This window comes from Microtus pennsylvanicus, chromosome 3 (assembly GCF_037038515.1).
Source record: "Microtus pennsylvanicus isolate mMicPen1 chromosome 3, mMicPen1.hap1, whole genome shotgun sequence".
Lineage (NCBI taxonomy): Eukaryota > Metazoa > Chordata > Mammalia > Rodentia > Cricetidae > Microtus > Microtus pennsylvanicus.
The window spans coordinates 66,951,331-66,973,034 of record NC_134581.1 but is presented as its reverse complement, the minus strand read 5'-3'; the positions used below and the strand labels follow the sequence as shown (position 1 = coordinate 66,973,034).

General features: G+C 42.8%; 1 protein-coding gene across 2 annotated transcripts in view; it reads right to left on the bottom strand.

Moving 5' to 3' along the window:
• Nucleotides 1-21,704, bottom strand: part of Elmod1 (ELMO domain containing 1) — a 54,639-nt gene that overhangs the window by 31,777 nt on the left and 1,158 nt on the right. The window contains exons 2-3 of one of the 2 annotated variants that reach the window (XM_075965884.1): nucleotides 20,151-20,248; nucleotides 631-732 (exon numbers count right to left, since the gene is read on the bottom strand). In XM_075965884.1, the coding sequence (XP_075821999.1) occupies nucleotides 631-647 (17 nt within the window). In that variant the 5' untranslated portion in view covers nucleotides 648-732; nucleotides 20,151-20,248. The remainder of the gene's footprint in view (nucleotides 1-630; nucleotides 733-20,150; nucleotides 20,249-21,704) is intronic. The other variant, XM_075965883.1, reaches the window with a different exon arrangement.

The window sequence follows — 21,704 nt, the reverse complement described above, 5'->3', positions numbered from 1 at the left end:
TTTTTAATATGATTCAATATATTTCATTAATGGGAAATCCGATGGCAAATAGCAGTTTGGAGTTAGTCACAAGGAATCTAGTCAATGGCTTCTAAGTAACAGGACTGTCCAAAGTCTACTAGCACAGACTCTATGTGGGTCAGTGTGGGAGCTGTTCATGGATATTGTGGAGACAGCAAGGCAGCAGGAACAAACAGGGCACACTGGCACCATGGGGAAGAACTGGTGTGGACCGGTGTGTCAGTCAAGCCGTAAATTTTGAAGAATTAAAATTCTTTATTTCAGAACAATGATTTTACAGAAATTACATTTATTGATCATTTAATAGCTGGTTTATTGACCTCAACTTTCAGACGACCGCATATCACTCTTGAGGAACACATGTTTCTGAGGTCATGAAGGACATTCATGCTTTTGACCAGGCTCTCCTGTCACCTCCAAGTGCTCTCTCAACATCAAAGGGTGGACAGAGGAAGAGAGGAGCCTCACTCACAAGTTACCCTCGTTCAAAATGCAAATCCAATGATCCTGTCTGGGTCTCACAGCTGAGGAGCAGAGGAGACAGCTGGCTCTCTAACTGGCGAGGTTTCTCTACTTCAGAGGCTCACCCAGGGAGCCTTGACCACCTACCTCAGGAAGTGCTTCATTGTGCTGCTGTTTGCTCTCCAGATACGATGCCAACTGTCTTCAAGCGACTGCTTCCAAATTTTCTTCTGCCAAAGTAAGTGTGGGCTACAGAGAAAAAAAAAACTGAGGGTTACTGGGATTTCCAAAAACCTCCTGCTCTGCCCAGAACACCATCACTAGAACCTTCCACAAAGGGAATTCAAGAGCTGGAGATGAACACGGCAGCCTTTCAACTTACGACTGTACAATTAACTTGCCAGAGATGATTGTATGAGCTTCAATAATAAGTCTTTTCTCTTTGGTGGGTAATTTTCCTACATCTTGAGGAATAATACATATAAGAAAAATAAGGAGCCATGAAAATTACTATCATGGTTTCCAGATACCCTATGATCTCCAGGCTGACAGCCTCAGCCTTCCAAAAGCAACAGTTCAGAAAGAACTGGAAGGAACTGATAATATTGCTGAGCTCAGAATCAGTCCAATTAGAATATGCTAATAGAAGATTTAAAATAGTTGTCTAAGAGTCAGATACTCCAAACAAATAAATGATGCCTCAAGTGTCAAGTTCAAGTTTCTTGTTTGTTTTTTGTTTTGTTTTCACAATGAACAGAGTAATAAGATCTTACATTTGCACAGTTCTTTGCAGTCCAAGCCTCCCTAAGGCTCAGGGAGTGGATTCCATAGAGGAGGGAGTGGAAAGAACGTAAGATCAGAAGAAGGGAGATGGATTGTGAAATGCCATCTTCTGGATATGATGTGGCCATCACAGTCACGCTCGCCCAGCAGTTATTCATATAAGTTCGTGGGCCTGCACAAGGTTGTTCCTGTCAACCATTAGTTATGAATGGGGGCATCTACACCCCCACCCCACTGATAGATAGATTCAGGGAGAGGAGAAGTCATTGTCTTCAGTTGTGTATCTATTGGTGAGGCTACCAAGTTCCAATAGACAGCCCTGATTAAAGTCAGTGGGTGATGAAATCAAACAGGAAGACATGAATGTGAGAGGGATTTGGAGGGAGGAAAGGGGTTGATGGGGAGGAAGAGAGAAGAGACAGCAGGTGGGAAAGTAATTAGAATGCATCAAACATGTATGAAATTGTCAAACAGCAAAGTTAATTTTAAAAAGTCTCAAAAATGTTTGCCTTCGCAAAGCTTACAACATGATACCCTCTGGGGTGGTTTGAAAGAAAATGACCCCTGAAAGGAGTGGCTTTGCTGGAGTGAGGTGTGGTCTTGTTGGAGGAAGTGTGTCACTGTGGAGGTGGGTTTTGAGGTCTCATATGCTCAACCATGCTCAGTGAGTCAGTTTACTTCCTGTTGCCTTTGGATCAAGGCGTAAGAACTCTCTGCTCCAGCATTATTTCTGCCTGCATGCTGCCTTGCTTCCCACCATGAGGATAATGGACAGAACCTCTGAACTGTAGTGGGCCACACCAATTAAATGCTTTCCTTATAAGAGTTGCTGTGGTCATGGTGTCTCTCCACAGCAATAGAAAACCTAACTAAGACATTCTGTTTTTTTCTGGGAAGGATGATACATGGGCAGCCTTCAGAGAATCAAGGGTGGGTGAGATGAACGAAACAAAGTTGGCTGCAACTGAGAGCGGAGAGAAGATATCCCTGAAGGAGGGGCAAGAGGGAAGTCTAGCTTCAGGAGAAATGAGTGGAACAGTGAGGGGAAGAGTCACAGCTACCACCTAGAGCAGCTCAAAAGCTGGGGGACAGAGCACAGTTAAAGTCCAGTCTTTCCCTTAACATATATTTTCTCCTTCAAGTACTCTCTACAATGTAGAGTCTACATGTTTGAAAAAGAAAATCTACATGTGGAGACTGTGGTTGATTGCTTCTGGCGAGACAGAGAGGAGAGCAATGATCTTTAATCTTTTAAGTGTTTTTCTCAGAAACTATGTCAGAAGCAAAATAAAAAATACTTGTTCATTTTGGATGGTGGGACTCTCACATCCTTCTTTGCAGATCTGTGGTTTCTAAGTGAATCAAAATTTTAACTTAATTATTTTGTGTCTCCAAAGAATTTATGGTTCTTCATTGCTCACCTTTGAAAGGAGCCAGGGAGTCTTGGAGAAATGGTCACTCTAAGTCTGGGACATGATGAGAAATATTAGGTTGTGCCGGAAAGGGATGTGTTTAAGACAAACAAAATAAGCAACAGATAAACGTGGAAAGAGCCCCAGTGGTCAAAGAAGGAATGATCTGGGCAACAACAACAAAAGGCAGTATTGAATTAGAACCTAGGTATAACGAAGATCCAGGTTCCTTATCAGTACTGCGTCAGTACTGGATGACTGGATCAGTAAACACAAGAAGGAGGCTACATATCTTCTTTCCCCTCAGAGGAAGGCTAGACCTGGTGTCTTCCTGGAGACAGTATGGAAAGACAGAAAAAGGAGTGGATAATACAGAGACTCTTGACAAGCATGAGTCAGGTGATAAAGCAAATGTCACCAGCGAGAAGTTGCGCTGACAGCAAATGGCCATATGTAAATGATACTTACTCCTGTGACTTCCCCTCAACGCTGTCACCCCAGTCTAATCAGGAGAGAAATGTCAGACAAACCCCAGAGGGAGGACCTGCCACAGATTACATAACTGAGCTTCGCAAAAATGCTTAAGGTCATTAGAAATAGGAAAAGTCCAATAAAGATTGAAAACAAAGAGGTGTGTACCTAAGGAGATGGGTCTACTAGATGCGGCATCACAGGCAAGGTCCCAAAGCACAAGAGGGGTGTGCAGTAAAAGCTAAGGAAATCTAAAAAAAGCACAGCCCTGAGTGTCACTGCTCAGGGGGCGGAAGTATTGCTGTGCACGATGACCAGAACTCAGTTCCCTGGACCCACGAGGAAAGGAGAGAACGAACCCCTGAAAGTTGTCCTCTGACCTCCGCACACATGTGGGTGACATTTACATCTTTGCAGTTACAACACACACACACACACATATCATGCACATACACATACAGTAATAATAAAACTGAAAATACTTACAAAATACTATTTAGAAGGAAAAAGATGGACTTGGATTAATAATGAGATACCAACACATATCTGTTAGTTGTGGCAAGTATATTGCATTAATCCAAGATATTAATGCTGGAAACTGGGTGGTACGGTATAAAGGAACTACTTGTACCTCTTAGTGACTTCTCTGTAAACAAACGCCATTCTAAACTTGCATTTCTAAGGAGATGTAATGCTTCTTATGATTAGACACAGTGCTAGGCAGCAAAGACACAGGGTGAATTAGAGGGGCGAGACCGCACCCTTCCGACCTAACAGTCTTGAGTGACAGGCTGGCACAGGAAAGCAGATAGGTGCATAGGCACAGGGCTACAAATGGAAATGTGCCCTGAGACATCAAGGAAGAGAGATGACCAGCTTAAATGTCGGGGGTAGGGGACTCCCCAAAGAGCACATGTGAAACCCCAGAAGTGAAAGAAAGGACAATAGTTATAGAGAGGATGTTCCTATGACTGAAGGTGGTCCTCGGTGGGAAGGCAACAAGAGGTGGAAAGGCAGAGAAGGTCATCTCAGAAGGCTCTGTGGATGGTGTTGAAAGAGGTCGAAGCATCTTACATGAGTAGTGAGAATTACTGCAGGCTTTCAAGCTGGTATGTAACACAGATTTATTGGTTGAAAAACACTCCAGGGTCTGGAGAGATGGCTCATGGTTAAGAGCATTGGCTGCTCTCCCAGAGGACCTGGGTTTGATTCCCAGCACCCATATGGTGGCTAGGAACCATCTGTAACTCCAATTCCAGGAGATCTGATGCCCTCATCTGGCTTCTGTGTACAGGACACATGCAAATGGTGCACATACATGCATGCAAAACATCCATACACATAAAATAACAGTAAAATCTAAAAACCTACTCTGATCATAGTACAAAGAGTGAATTGTACCATGATGAAATTACAGTGGTGATACCTTTTAGAAGCTTCTGTGATGATCCTGACAGAGATGATGGTGTCGGAAGGCAGTGGATGGAGATACAGAGTGAAGAATTTAAGAGATACTTGCAGATGGAGTTGGCAAGACTTTTGTAAACTGACCACTTGATGTTTGGATTTGTGAAGGAAAAGGAGGAGCCAACACACACCCCTGCTTGTGGATGGCAGCTGGAGAGAGAGTTCACTGAGATACAGAACTCTGGAGAATTTGACTTAGGAATCTAGGACATTCTTAGTTTTTAGGGCTAAGTGATGGTATGGAGATAGATGGATCTGAAGGCTAGGAGATCATCTAATATCTAAAGATTTTAGATAAATATTTATAATATAATTAGAACACAGCCCAGAAGAAATTACTAAACAAACCCAGATATACAACCCATCTTCATGGCAACTCTTCTTTTTCATGAGGATGAGACTGAATTAGAGTTCTCCTAATACAGAAGTGGTAAAGAATGAATTACAGTCAGGAATATGTTGTCAGACTTAACAGACATTTTTATCCTCAAGTAGTTCAATTTTATGTGGCTACAAAGTTGTTTTATCTTAGAAAACCTTTTAAGTCCATTTAGCAGAATAATAAATAGTAAAGAGTTCTGCCCAAGGAAGCTCTGACCGGTCTAGTCACAGTTATTGGCGGGACACCAGTTGGGTGGTGAGGGAAGTGGGATAGATCAGGAAGAAGCTGGGGGGGGGGCGGGTGGATGTGATCCAAAACACATTGTCCATGATTCTTGAAGAATTAATAAATTTTAAAAAGATAAAATTAACATATCTAGATTGCATGTCATAACAATATGGGAAAATGAAATAATACAACAGAAAAACTAAAGCAAAAACTTTCTGGGCTATGTATAGTAGCTCCCAAATTTACCCACGGGGACAAAACTTGTCCAGTGTGTGTGGCCAGCATTGCACTGGATTGTGCAGCATGGTTTGGGACTCTGAGGAAGACTTACATCCATGGGACAAGTCGCCAGAGGGGTAGGGAGGGGACTGGTGGTTATGAGTGGAAGTTTTGGGGAGAAAGTTCACACAAGTACCACTAGCCAGCTGACAGCTTTAGTCAAGCCACTTGTCTGTCTAGGGTTCACTGGGAAGAGCAGTCATAGCTACCTTGCAAGGTAGTTCCAAGAACCGAATGGACCAAAGTATGTAGGTTCTTAGGATACTTACAGGTACATAATGGGCTCCCAGGGCCTGAGCACCCATGGGGTTATTACTTTGTCACTATTATTATATCTTCATCTAAAGTAAAAGATCATTTTGTCAAGAGTCACTTACAAAATTGTCAAGACAGCCAGGCAGTGGTGACACATGCCTCTAATCTCAGCACTGAGGCAGACGGATCTCTGTGAGCTTGAGGCCATCCTGGTCTACAAGAGCTAATTCCAGGACAGGCACCAAAGCTACAGAGAAACCCTGTCTCAAAAAACAAACAAGCAAAACAAAACACAAAAAGCAAAACAAAAAACAAAATCAAATCAAATCAAAACAAAACAAAAAACCCCAAGACATCGTTAAGATACGTTCTGGCAGATTTTTGTGACCTGAATTGACAAATGCTGGTGGCAGGGGGAGAGGGAAAGAGATGAGAAATATTTATCGGGTAGAAGCAACTGGGTTCACTTATTGGGTGGACAAAAAGTGATGGAGAAAATAATCATCAGTTTTACTCATCTGCCCTCCAAACAGGAGGACAACACAGCTAGATGTAATTCATTTGCACCCTCCTCCCCCAGAGAAACATCAAAAACGGCAGGTGTTAAGGAGTAAGAAAAATGCCATTTAACCCATTGCTCACCGCCAAGTCATTATATAAGTTAGTTCAAATCTGTACAGAAAAATAAAAAAAAATGCTTAGTTAAAATTGTGGTCTATTTCTTTATGTTTGAAGGGGGATAAATTTTACCGCTAGACAGTCTTTGCAGTAAGACGTATGGGACATGATCTGTGGTGCCCTGAGCTGCTCTTCATAAGGAATATCCTTGGATTGCTTTTCAGTGAAGGTGCCAAGAGCCACAGTCCTCCTCTGTGGCCATGTTAGCACTGGTTGTCTCCCCATCTTCAGCACTGCCACAACAGACACTGGTGCCACAGACATCTCAAGTGTCCATACACACCAGGCTACTGCGTTTAACGATCAAATGTGAATTACCCGCTTGGCTATAGCTAGTTCACCCACTGACAAGTACGGGTGTCAAACATTTTTAATTCAGAAAAAGCTCACCAATTTTCTATCTAGACATTAGTGTCCCCTCTTTCAAGGGTGACACTATTAATTAAGGAAAACATAAAAACCATTCTTTGCACTGCCCCTTATTCATGACTTATTCTCTAGAGGAAGTTCATTCTGGGGTGGACACCAGAATTGTCTGTTGTATTCTGCATCCTTAATAGTGTTCCAAAACTTTTAAAAATTTTTTACTAGTGTGTGTATGTAAGACACACCCATGTGCTTGTCTGGTGAGCAAAGGAAAAGGTCAAGTGTTCTGCTTTAGGACTCCCTTGCTTATTCCCCTGAAACAAGATCTCTCACTGACTCTGGAGCTTGCTCTTTTTGGGGTACTGGGGCAGCAAGCCCCAGAAATCCTCCCACCTCTGCCCCACCAGTGTTGGAGTTACAGGTGCTGGCATCTACTTCCGAGAACAAGGTATCTGGACTCGGGTCCCCATGCTGTGCAGCGAGCACTCTCATCCGCTAAGCCGTCTCCTCACCCCTCACAAATGATCTCTTTGCTGTTTCTTTCCTACCCAGGCTCCTAAACTGAATGAAGCCTGGCAAGCTGCATACCCACCAACATATTTGTCAGAACAAACGCTGTAACTTAGGAAAATACACTTTAAAAACATCTATTGATAATAACACTAGTAAAACAAACTCTAAATTTCCCACCTGAAAGAAAAAAAATCATCTAGATCTTACTTTCCCTATAATAAAGAATACGATTATAAGCTGGGCTTGTTAAGCTCGGCAGGGCACGGCAGTGATTTGTCTCTGTGTGTACAGAGATGAACAGATCCAAAGAGAAAGATCAAATGATCGAGCTTGCTGATCAAACACCCGAGGCGAGTCGGCACTTCGGTATGGGGCTCCGCTGTTATCTGCCTCCTCTCTTTTTCCAGCTGGGAGGGAAGGGATGGTGATGAGTGGTCCAAGACTTCTGAAAGGCTCCTCACCCCGACATTGGGGGACTTGTCAAGCCTTTTTTGAGCATGAAGCTCCCAGAAGTTCTTTGTAAAAAGTACCACAGTGTAACCTCATCTCTTCCATCCAGCCATTGAACACCCCAGGGAATGGTTAGAGACTCTACTAGAGGCAGCAAAGCTTCTTTCTTTAAAATCTTAAATCCTAGGAGAGAGAGAGAGAGAGAGAGAGAGAGAGAGAGAGAGAGAGAGAGAGAGAGAGAGAGAGAGAACTCCCTGTACACTCTCGAAGTTTTAACTGTAACAACCAAAATGCCATGGGCACATGGTGCTTACACACACATAAAAACCAACTCACAGCCGGGCGGTGGTGGCGCACGCCTTTAATCCCAGCACTCAGGAGGCAGAGGCAGGTGGATCTCTGTGAGTTCGAGGCCAGCCTGGTCTACAAGAGCTAGTTCCAGGACAGGAACCAAAAAGCTACGGAGAAACCCTGTCTCGAAAATCCATAAAAAAAAAAAAAAAAACAAAACCAACTCACAAAGTGAATGCCAATTCATTCTAACATCTGTCCAACTTGTGATTATCCCGGCATTTAAAAGAGTATACAGTACATTTTAAGATAAAGCTCTAATCCCAGTACTTGGGAGGCAGAGGCAGGTGGATCTCTGTGAGTTCAAAGACAGCCTGGTCTACAGAGTGAGTTTCAGGACAGTCAGATTTACACAGAGAAACCCTGACTCAAAAAAACAAAACAAATAAATAATATTAAGATTCAACCTGAAGAATTAAATCTCAGTTTAAGGTTTTGTGGAATTAATAACAGTTAATATCTAAACACAAGTTGCTAAGAGTTGGGCAACAACCATGGGTTTTGTTTATAAACTCAATCCTAGCCACTTCATGAAGTGAATCTTAACTATTGTCTCCACTTTGCAGCAGGGGAAATCGAGCTAGAGAGGTTAAGGGATCTTCCAAGGAGAGTCTATGGTTAGTTAGCACACGGCAGAGTTGAGTTTCAGGAGGCAGTGGCACTCAGCTTGCTTCTGTGCTGCCTCTAGAAGCCCCTGGGACAAAATTCTAGATAGACTTGGAAAAAAGAATGAAAACTCCATTTAATTCACCTTAAAGGGCAAAGCCAGGAAGCAAGCCATCAAGTTGTGGGTTTGAGCCTGTACCCGAAGCTTCATGGCATCCTTGGGGAGCTACCTAGAAGATCACCTTCCAGACACTTCTGGTCTTATCTAATGATGATTATGGCCCTTCTAGAATGTAATCAAACAAGAATTGAGAAGACATTCCTCAGTCAGGTAGGGATTTCAAAATCTACTAGAAATAGATGTAAGTGTTCCTAGAGAGATGGCTCAGTGGTTAAGAGCATTGGCTGCTCTTCCAGAGGACCAGGGTTTGACTCCCAGCACCCACATGGTGGCCCAGCCTCACAACCTTCTCTAATGCCAGCTCCAGGGGATCCACACCCTCTTTTAACATCCATAGACACCTCACAAATGTGGTACACGGATATACACGCAAGTAAAATCCCCCCCCACACACAAAGAAAATATAAAATAAATATTAAAAAAAGAAACAGTTGGCCAGGTGGTGGTGGCACATGCCTTTAATCCCAGCACTCGGGAGGCAAAGACAGGAGGATCTGTGAGTTCAAGGCCAGCCTGGTCTACAGAGTGAGTTCCAGGACAGGCTCCAAAGCTACAAAGAAACCCTGTCTCAAAAAACAACAACAAAAACCAAAAAAAAAAAAAAGGAGAAGAAGAGGAGGAGGAGGAGGAGGAAGAAGAAGAAGGAGGAGAAGAAAGAAGAAGAAAAAGAAGAAGAACAAGAAGAAATAGGAAATAGATATGTTTCATTTTGACCCACCCCTTCCTCAGTGATGTCATATTTTGGTGAAAAATGCAAACTGGAGGGAAAACATGAACACTTTAGAAAATGTTTCCACTACCAGATACCTGAGGCTGATGCGGTTTACATTAATTCCTTATTATGCTTTGCATGCATGCCTGTCTGGGGATGATTTATAATAAAACAGAACAAAGGCCTTATCAAAAATGAGCACGCCAGCAAGGAACACATCTGCCTGGGACAACAACCAAATGTTCTTAGCTCCAGCACCACGTCTGCCTGCACGCTGCCATAATCTCTATCATGGTGATAATGGACTGAACCTCTGAAACTGTAAGCTGCCACCTCAATTAAATGTTTTCTTTATAAGAGTTGCTGTGGTCAGGCCGGGCGGTGGCAGTACATGCCTTTAATCCCAGCACTCGGGAGGCAAAGGCCAGAGGATCTCTGTGAGTTTGAGGCCAGCCTGGTCTACAGAGTGAGTTCCTGGAAAACTAGGGCTACACAGAGAAACCCTGTCTTGAAAAACCAAAACTAAGAAAAAAAGAAAAGAGTTTCCGTGGTCATGCTGTCTCTTCACAACAACAGGAAATCCTAACTAGACAATTAGCAGATTCAGATAATGTCTGTATTTTCAGCCTGCTTCATATTTGAGCAAGTCCTAAAAAGTAACAAATCTATGTAAAGAATGAGAGCCTTGTGATTTTAAAAGAATATGAAGCAATAAAATAACAAACTGAATAAAAACGACAAAAAATGGAAGGAACCAGTAAGGTGATGGAGAGATGGGATGTTATGGGGTGAAAAGGAAGAAAAGAAAGAAACCTATGGCTGTGAGCATCTAAAGTATGGAAAAAATGTAATTTGGCTTTCACACGATGGCAGAAAACTAGATATGAAAAATTACCACCCCGAATGAAATGGATGAAGAAGTCTTTGAAACCGCACAGCTCTTGTCCCCACATGCCGCCCAGCCTACCCCACGAGAGGGGCATGTCACGGATACCCATCTCCCGAGGCCACGGTCCAGGGCTGTTCTCTCCTCCTTCCTCAGCAATCGTCTTTAAACCGGACCTGCTGACGTGCCCTGACACGGCAGCGCGGAAGCGCCTTCCCTTCCTCAGGCATGGGCACTCATCTAGGGTTATTTCGTGATTTAGAGCGACGGCAGTCCATGCTCGCTGCAGAAGTCAAGGCTGCCCATAAATTTACTCATGGCCTGCTTCAAAAGCACACGGTTTTCTGCTTTTCCAGGCAGCACACGGTTGGCGAGCACAGTTGATGAGATATGTCTCTGACCTTTAAGAGACTACGGGAATTTGAAAAAGTTATAGTCCCTATGACACAAAGTGTTCTCAATATTTTAGTTGTGAAAATTAAAATTCTAAATAAAAGCCATTGTAAAAGGCAGTAGAAATGTGGGGACAGCTTCCACACTAAAAGTCAAATGTGCTTTCCTGAGAAACACAGATTTGCAGTGAAGAAGGTTTGGGTCCTAGGGACTGGAGTACCAAGTCTTAAGAGTATCACCCTGGTGTAAAGAAACCATTTATTTTATGTACTTATTTTCATATCTTATTTCTAGTTGTGTCTATGGTGTGTCTATGGGTATGTGTAGGTGTGTGTGTGTGTGGATATGTGTGTGTTTGTGTGTGTGTGGATGGGCATTGCGTAGGGGTGGGGATGTGGATGGATATGTGTGTGGATGGGTATGTGTGTGTGTGGATGGGTGTGTGTGTATGGTATGTGTGTGTGTGTATGGGTATGTGTGTGTGTGGATGGGTGTGTGTGGATGGGTGTGTGTGGATGGGTATGTGTGTGTGTATGGGTATGTGTGTGTGTGGATGGGTGTGTGTGGATGGGTATGTGTGCATGTGTGTGGATGGGCGTGTATGTATGTATGGGTATGTGTGGGGTGTGTGTGTATGGGCATTGTGTGGGGGTGGGGGGTGTGAATGGGTATGTGTGTGTGTATGGGTGTGGGGTGTGTGTATGGATGGGTATGTTTGTGTGCGTGTGTGTATGGGTATGCATGTGTGTATGGGTGAGTGTGTGTGCATGCATGTGAATGGGTCTGTGTGTGTGGATGGGCGTGTGTGGGTGTGTGTGGATGGGTCTGTGTGTGTGGATGGGTATGTGTGTGTGTATGGGTGAGTGTGTGTGCATGCATGCGAATGGGTCTGTGTGTGTGGATGGGCATGTGTGTATGGATGGGCGTGTGTGCATGAGTGCAGGCGGCCATGGAAGTCAGAGGCTTCCTCTATTGCTTGCTGCCTTATTTCTTGCATTAGGGTCTCTCACTGTGAACTTAGAGCTCACTGATTTGGCAAGATTGGACCCAGAAACCTCTTCTTTTATCTCCTGGCTCTGGGACTATAGGCACATGCCGCTGCACCTGGCTTTTTATATGGGGATACAGGCTCGGGTCCTCATGGGTGTGTGGCAAGCACTTTAAGGACTTTTTTTTTACAAGCTTTTTACTCAGAATATGATAGTTTATATCAAAAACATCCTAGATTCAGCGAACTGTGGATGGGGTGAGCAGGAACAGACTGGTGATTAAAGCATGATACACTCTAGAGACCAAAACTTTATATATTAAAAAAGAAAAAAAATGTTGCTTCTTGAAATAGTTGAAACATAGTATTTATTGTTCTGACAAGCATTCTTTCTTATAACCACCTCCCATTTCCACCCCAAAGCAATCTTTGAAATCACTATGCTCATAGATTCATACGTCTCCACATAAGTTTGCCACTGGACTCCCTACCTCTCCTTACTTATCCCCAGATCACTAGCTCAGGCCACACAAGGTGACTTGTCTCACTAACACTAAGAGATTGAATAACTATCTCCCCACCTTTGCCGTTCACTCAGTGGGTCCTAGAGACTGATGAATGCCCCTCCAATAGCATAAGATCAGTCCTGTGCTAATCAGAGCTCACTATTGCACAAACAGAAATTAGCAGGCCACGGTGGTTCATACCCAAAACCCCAACATTGAAGAGGCTAAGGCAGGAAGATCTCCAAGAATCTAAGACCAGTCTGCTCTACTGTCTCAAAAACCAAACCCCAAATCCCAAACCAAATAAACCCTTTCTCCTATTTAAGCAGAAAATGCATTTGTCATGAAAATAATCCCCAGATGTCCAGGTGGACAAGGAAATCGTGTCCGGACATTACATAACACCCCCCCCCCCCAATGCTTCCTTAACATGTGACATAGATGCAGCCTAGGAAAGAAACCTCTGCTGCCAGCTCCAGACACAGTGCCAGCTCCAGGCACTGGCTGGTACTGCTTCCTCACTGTCTGGCATTGGTAGAGGGGCTTTAATGGCTGGAATCCCTGAAATGGAATTTGGATGCCAGAAAGAGGTCTCAGCCTCAAAGGTGTGTGAAAAACAAACATCTGGCACTTTCAACATCTGTTGTGGGAAGTGGACCTGTTTTGTAATGTAGTGGGGGCCTTGTGATGGCGAATTTTATATGTCAACTTCAACTGCTCCAAGGAGTCCCAGTTACATTATCTCTGGGTATGTCTGAATGTAGTTTCTGGATAAGATCAGTGTTTGGATCCCTAGACTCAACAACCCCAGTATGGGTCAACAGTATCCAGCTGCAGTGGGCCTGAATGGAACAAGGGTGGAGGAAGGAGGAAGGAGTTTCTCACATGATGTCTGAGATCTGGTGTCTTCTTGCTCTTGTGTAGAATCTCAACAGCTTTTCTGGGTCTCTGGTTTGCAGACAACAGATTATGGACACAACTAAGAGAGCCCATCATTTGTAATCAATCTCTTTATGCACACACACACACACCCTACATGTATGTGTGTGCACAAATGTGCCTATCTCCTGTTGGCTCTGTTTCTCTGTATAACACTGAATACAGTCACCAATACAGGACAGGAATTTTGAAGGCAATGTTTAAAACGAATAGCAAATGACCATTCTATAGTATAAACAAATGTCTTTGAAAGCCAAAACATGATGCAGAGGGATGCCAGGGACTACACACCCATTGTCACACTCAGTTAGATGCACAACTTAAGACACATGCCTAGGTTTAGGGCTGCTGAAAAGCATCATTATTCAGAAAGAACAGTTTCAGATATGAGCTTACATAATTAAAGGATATTCTGGAAATAACCCAGTAGTAGTCATCGAAAAGGTATACTTAACTTTTAATTGATTAATTTGTGATTTTTAGTTGCCTAGGGAATATTAAATATAAAATAATGATGTTATATATATTCATTTTCAAACAAAGGACAGAGGTAAAATAGTTATCTGTTACATATAGTTTATTAAGTTGAGTTAGTCAATGGCAGATTCATGTGTAAACACCCAGGGACTCAATTTAAAGTCCACAATCAAATTAGGTGGTGATCTTCAGGTCATCTGAGCCAACATCCTATTCAGAGAAATCATTCTTTCTTCTTGCACCTCCCACAGGGGGTCCCAAGGGTGTCACTCTATAGATACTATGCTATATATTTGGTTTCTTGACCCTTTTTGGTTTGAGCTTAAAACATTGATGAATCCAACCAAAAGTTCTATTGTTCATATTCAAGTGAGAACACTGTTTCCATAATCCAACAGTAGAAAAGCTGGTACTTCCACACTCTGGTCTTGGAACTGATTTTAGATCCTAAATGAATCTCATAACCAACCCTTTAAAAATATAATCTTACTCTTGATTTTTTTCTGGGCCAAAGGATATCAAATTGAATTATTATTATTATACAAATTCTCTACTTTTTGAGATGTTTATGATGACCTATATAGATTTTGATCATTGATAAAGTTGTAAAAATATTATGGCCAATAAGAAATTCTAAAGTAAACCAGCAAAACCCACCGTCTATTCTTCCACATTCTCTCAACATAGTTGGTCAACTTGAGACCATGTCTCAGATTTCAATTCTCTATCACATTCTCAGATAATTGATAGGATGTGTTCCAGAAGGATTCTATATGTATACGTATTTTTATGAATCGATTATATGTATTTATATATGAACTATCATTCAAAGGAATAGTGAGGAACTATCTGGTACAGTACAGAACGACAGCTAAGACAAAATCATCTGTATCATTAAATCTTGATCTGAATTTATTGGGCTCACATATTGGGCCATGTACACATTAGACACAGGATAGAATATGAAAGCATTCATGTTAGGCATTTTAATAAAGGCTTTTTAAATCACCACTAATGATACATGCAATAGACATCCCAATTAACAGTTTTAATAAGTGTTTACTATTTTAAGAGAACCTATGATTAAGCTTCATAACTAAAAGGAATTACTTACATTTTTTTAAAAGCTAATTTTAATGGCTCTTTAGGTTAAAGACACTTTAAAACTCAGACCAAAGTGTCCCACTTTAGCTGCAGGATCAAGAGAAATCAATCTGGAGCTGACCAGTTGATTTCTTCCGTGGCCAGCTTTGGTCGTGCTTGAAGGTGTTACGAAAGCCACAGGAAGAGAGAAGATGCTGGTCCTACTAGGACTGGATCCTGCAATAGGACAGAACTGACCTGCCAGGCAAGACACGCTGCTGGCCCCTAGTGGTGTGACTGTTCTGGGGGTGACCAGCGACATTCTAATAGGATCTTAGGCCTGCTCACTGAGGGAATCCATGCCTAGTACTGTAAGCCTGTCTCCGAGAGAGTCGTAAGCCACAGGAGGAACCCATCCATCACTGTTGTATTGCTAAGTGGTCATGTCGTCCAACTGCGTTCTAAATATTTGTGTTATGCCCACAGATTAGTGCTGCTCTCAATCATGACCAGAGGAGCTTCCTTTCGTGATGGGCAGCAGTTGACAGAGAGACTCAAAACTGGTTCAAGTGCTGAGAATAAGTAGTTATGGATGCCCAGGCCTCATCAGACAGCTATATCAACTGCTCCCCTCCCAAGACTCAGGAAATATTGTGGAAGGGGGAGCACAAAGAATGCAATCGCTGGAGGATGGGGAAGAGTGTTGTCAAATGATGTCTTGTGAACATGACATCATCATTGTGCTTCTGAACTCACAGCTCATGGCCTACACCAGATCAAGACAGTCAAAATGCCAGGATGATGTGGCAGGACTCAGAGGGCCTCCTCGCTAGCAAAAGGAGCCATTGGCAGTCAACGACGACCAGACGAGAGAGAATCTTTTGGGGGTTTGGCCACTGACAGGCTGTCCGTGATCCTGTGGGTGGCCCCATACCCATGTGCAAATGGGTAGCACTAATTTGATTCAGTGGATCGTTAAAAAGAAAGACAGACAGACAGAAAGAAAAGAAAATGAAGAAAAGAAAGGAAGGAAGAGAACGAGAGAGAACTCTGGACTCTGGAGAGGATGTGATGGGGTTTGGTCATAGATGGAGGAAAGGAGAAAAGGTGGGTTTTCAAAATCTATTGAATGCTTGTGTGAAATTCTCAAAGAATAAATGAAAATATTCTATTAAAAAATAGGAGTCAAAGCTGGGCATGGTGGTGCATGCCTTTAATTCCAGCACTCAGGAGGCAGAGGTAGGTGGAACTGTGTGAGTTGGAGGCCAGCCTGGTCTACAGAGCCAGTTCCAGGACAGCCAGAGCGCCATAGGAGAGAGAGAGAGAGAGAGAGAGAGAGAGAGAGAGAGAGAGAGAGAGAGAGAGAGACCCTGTCTCAAAAACAGAACAAACAAACAAATAAACAAAAGCAAAACAAAAAAGTAAAGGGTCTACTACACTACACAACTTTTAGAAAAATTGTTTTTCAGCTTTTGAATAGAATATCTCTCTGCTTCATTTCAAAGAAAAAAGAAGAAATGTATTTACACGACAAATGCTTTCCAGTAACTGATTTGCATTTCACATATTTCCAATGACACCTGGGGGAGAAAAAAAGATGTAGGGAACAGAATTCATGTCATGAGGATATCCATTAAACTAAACAAAACAAAAAATAAAAAAATCTATGAGATAAAGAAATGATTAGCTTCATCACGAGTGAAAAACCGTCAAAACCTTTGGCCAGGGCTGGAGACACGGCACAGTGGCCAACAGCACATACTGCTCTATCCGAGGACCATAGTTCAATTCTCAGACCCATGTCGGGGGCCACACAACAGCTGGTTTGTTTGTTTCTGAGACAGGGTTTCTCTGTAGCTTTGGATTCTGTCCTGGAATTCACTTTGGAGCCCTCGAACTCACAGAGATCCACCTGCCTCTGCCTCTCGAGTGCTGGGATTAAAGGTGTACGCCACCACCACCTGGCTAACTCTAGCTCCAGGAGATCCGATGTCCTCTCCTGGTCTCTGAGGACGCTGGCGTTCACAAGCATACACAGACACACATATTGTTTGAAAGTCAGCTTTTCACCACCGAGTTGCACAAGGGAAAATAAGAAGGAGAGTTACAATGGCTTAAATAAGCTCTTACGTCTGGCTTTTAATTAATAAATTCAGCCTAATAATTAAAATGGAAACCTCAGTGCAAGAGGATGTGAGAAGCTCTGAATCTGTGCTGTTCATTAGCTAGCTTGTGACTGGTCTTTAAAATTACACATATTATTTCTTTAGTTTGTGGTGTGTGTGTGTGTGTGTGTGTGTGTGTGTGTGTGTGTGTGTGTGTATCTGAGTGTGCACAGGCATGCCCCACAGTGTATGCAGAGAGCAGAGGACAATCTGCTGGAGTCTGTTCTCTTTTTCCATTATGTGGGGCCCAGGGTGGAAGTTGGGTCATCAGGTTTGAAGGTGTCTTTACAGTCTCAGTCATCTCCACTGCAGGGACTGATCTTTGTTTTGGGGGGTTTTGTCTAAAACTTTTTCTTTTTTTTCTTTCTTTCTTTCTTTCTTTCTTTCTTTCTTTCTTTCTTTCTTTCTTTTGTTTGGGGGTGTGTGGGGGGGATAGATTCCTTACCTGGCCAGAAACTCATTATGTATACTAGGCTGGCCTTGAACGATTGGAGATCTGCCTGCCTCCTCCTTTTTCCCAAATGCTGGGGCTAAAGGTATGTACACCACTATCTCCAGCTGAGACTGACCTATTAAAGGAGCTTAATAAATTCTACTTATGCAACAACCAAATTGCTTCACCTCAAAAATGTAAAAATTCCAATGTGTAATTATTTCAACAGCATGGGAAGCATCGTTTAGAGTATACTCTCTTTACATAAGTTTCCAGTTTCTTTGGGATCAAAACTGTTCACCTATTGAAACCACGGCAAGGCCTCAACGTTCATTTTATAGATACAGACATCAGGGTTAGCATCGTATCGTTAGATTTTTACTTCATGTCTTCCATTTTACAGCACAGAAACTGGAGTAAGTCACAATGCTATTTTCCCACGGTCAGCACAAGGGGGCTGGAAGGTTACATGCTCATGGGATACGAAAACATTCTGTATGCAGAGTGTTTGATTTCAGGGTGTTTACTAAGGACTCAGACGGTGAATGAGCATCTGGCATCAGCTGAGGCTCTCTGGGTGATAGCTCACATAAGTCGTCACTGGGGACCACTGCAGTGACGCTTCCTGTAATAAGCTGTGTGCGTCCACGGGAAACCTTGCTGAAAACGAGACCTAGGCTCTAATTGCCTTGAACTTTAATAATGTCGGTATGTCCCTTGGCCACAGTTTTTTTCTCTCATATAAACTCAGAATTATGAGGCAGGAAGATGTTTGACCTTTTGCAAAAAGGACCGCTGTAAGTTCCTGAATCAAACTGTTTTCTGCTCTATCTTAGATGATGGTCGTTTATTTGATAAGACTAGGGTAATTTTTAGGATTTTGAGAATTTGTGGTAGAATATGAGCTGGGTCTTATGGGTCAGGCCTGTTAATCCCAGTTACTCAAGAAGCTGAGGCAGGTGGGTTCAGAACCTTCCTTGACTACAGAGAAAGTTCAAGGCCACACTGAATAACTTAGTGAGACTCTCAAATTAATTTTTTTTCAGGGATGTAATACAGCTCAGTACTAGAGTGCTTGCCTGGCATCCATAAAAACCTAGGTACACTCCCCAGCACCTTTATTTTTTTAAGGAAAAAAAAACTAAAGTGAGAATTAGCCACACATATGCATAATTCGACATTTGAGGCTGTTCTGAAGGATGATTGTGAAGACAGATAGGTTTCTTGACAGAAGGGTAATCTAGATAGTCATTCTAGATCAGCACTGCAGTTTTGCCAGTTAGAATCATGAAGAAACAAGCGACCAGTTTCTCCATGAACTGCATGGGTTTAACCTCCAGCTCCCATGCCATGCCCTACCCTGACCCTCGGAGCTAGGACTTCCAGTGTCTTTACAGACACAGCTGTTTGCTGCGGTGTTGCCTTGGAATTAATTTCCCTTAGAACACTAAGTAGGTACTCTCTGATACTACAAGCATATGGTCATTTTCTCACAGTGCTATTTCTGTAAGATATACTTTCTCTCCATCCCCAGCATGTGCTTCCTTCAAGACAACTCATGGAAACAGAAAATGATAGCAATTTAATGTCTTTTCCCACTCGGAGCAACAGATTTGTTAAAATCTAAACATATGCTTATCTTATTTCAAGAAAGTGTACCCAAAGAAACTGAATATCGATCGGCATCTCATATGGTACATTAAAATGTCTCCATTTATATCAAAGTAAAATTTAAAGAAGCAATGCATTTCGATACTGTGTGGTGGCTTTTTTTTATCTAAAGAGACCAGGATGGCCGTGGAACAATGAAAGAACACAATAATGCTAGTCAAAGGCAGGTGACCTGCTTCGTAAAATGCATTGAGAGGGGCTGGAGAGATGGCTCACTGAAAAAGAGGTTAAGAGGTTCCAGGGGACCCAGGTTTATTTCCCAGCACCCATATAACAGCTAACAATCGTCTGTAATTCTAGTTCCAGAGGATCAGTTGCCTTCTTCTGGCCTCCAAGGGCACCAAGTATACATGTGGTGCACAGATATATATGCAGGCAAAATACCCACACACATTTCGAAAAATTAAAAAAGTTTTTTAATTAAATGCACAGATACCTTTGCCTAACTGCCATTTGCCAATCCCTACCCTTGCCTCATTTCTGCTCCTTCTTCATTGCCATCGGAAACTATTTACAAGTCTCTTGTGGGGGAGGAAACAATGTAAAAGTTGGAAATGAGGAGGAGTGCTTTGAAACACTGTATTCAGGACAGGCCTGTTCTGTGTTTTTAACAGAGGCTACCAGATAAAACTTCTGAAACTGCTGGCTTCATTCTGTTCCCATGTTACTTTCTTTGCTCCTCTTCTCCCCCGTGATTAGAATTCATTCTCATACCTGAGGCCAGCCCTGTCAGCACTGCCGGGTAGCTGACTGTTTCATTCCTTGATGGAGCTATCTAGCAGAATTCTGTGTCTTCCTCCAGGCTTTTACAGTACACACCCCTGACAAATATACACCTCGCACTTCTGACAAAGCAAGTCCTACACTGGCTGATGTGGGGCCTGCTACATCTCCGGCCCCTGCTTCTTCTCATCTTCAGATTCTTGGCAACTCTCACAAAGACTGACAAGTAGAAGCATTCGGGAAAGATGTGCAAAACCGAGAATACTCACTTTCAGGCATGAGCTATTCTCAATAACTCAAGAGCTGAGCTTGCCCCAGATTGTCCGCAGAGCGGCAGATGACTTCTGTTCCATTTTGTTTTATTAACCTGTAGGCGACCCAAAAAAGGAGGAAAAATACCTTTCCATTATGGGGTTGCCAGGGAAAAAAATGCCTGCCCAGTCCAAAGTAAATTTCAGAGAAACAACTAATAATGTTTAAAGTATAATTCCAAATATCATGTGTGACATATTTAAATTAAAACAGTATTTGCTGTTTAAATTCACATTCAGGGAGGCAGCCTGAATTTTTTTTTTTTGCCAAATCCTAAAAAATGTTTCAAAGTGTTCTTGGAGGACTTGGGGTCTGCTTCCTTGACACACCTGGAAGTCTGTGTGGGAGCTCTGCAAACTTCCCAACTAGCCAGGTTTTACATCTGTGAATGCAGCTGGGGCTCGTCCTGAGTGATTTGGTGACATGCTTTAGGAAATGCTCCTTGTTACATAATATTTCCCTGATTTTGTTAATTCCTTAGAATTCCCTTATAACACCATCAACAATTTTTAGCACAGAAGACATTCCAATGTTGGCTTCAAAAATCTCTCAGAAGCTAACATTCGCGCATTTTCAGTGGAATCCTCAGGACACAATAGAGCAAATGAGCAAAATTTCACCCCAGTGCTGTTTTTCCTCGTTAGCCTAGCACAGCAGCACTCACTGTCCTCAGGCTGGGAGAAGCAGCCAGGCAGGCAGAGAGGGAGCCCACCCGTGATGTAACTGCGGTAGTCTTCTAGGGAGACCCTTTCACTAAGTATGAAACATCTGTAAACAGAATCACCCCAGCCTCTTCCTTGTATGAGCCGACTTGCAAGATTGGGTATTATCGCCTCGTTATTCTTCACAGGGAACCTTGAGCTTTTGGTCAACATCAGAATTCCTTAGAGATGGGTCTGATTACCTACCTGTCTCCCACAGACCCGGAGAGGGCTGACTTTGTAGGCCAGTGTGTATGATCTTAGAGTCCTGACAGCTATGTAGTATGTCAGCTTGCTGGTTTACTGGTTAATTGTGATGGTAACATGAGAGTTACAGCTCAAAGTGTAAGTCTGCTTCAAGCCAGGAAGTTCCCTGCAATAAAACATGTTGCTGTTCCTGACGGTGATGTCTTACAGAGAAAGCATCCCTTTTCCCATAAGAGAGAGGTCAAGAAGAAATATCTCACAATAGTGAGGAATAAGGAGAATGTGTGCCTTTGGCAAAATTTCAACTAGACTGACCTCAAAAGGAAACTTCTAGGGAGAGAATGACTAAGACTGCTCTTACCCTGTGGTATCAAAGACAACAAGGTATTATGACGTTTATCCCAATGTAGGCATGCTACCTGCTTTCCACCATATTGGTAATACCAGTTAAGGACGGTTGTCGAGCGACCGACACAACACGCACACTCACGTTGCTGAGATGCAGAACAAAGACCGAAAGCCTGCCTAAAATCAGTCTCTCCAAATGACAGCCTCAATTTATGACACCAATCTAAAGCTCGCGGGGATTTGTGACGTCTTTTT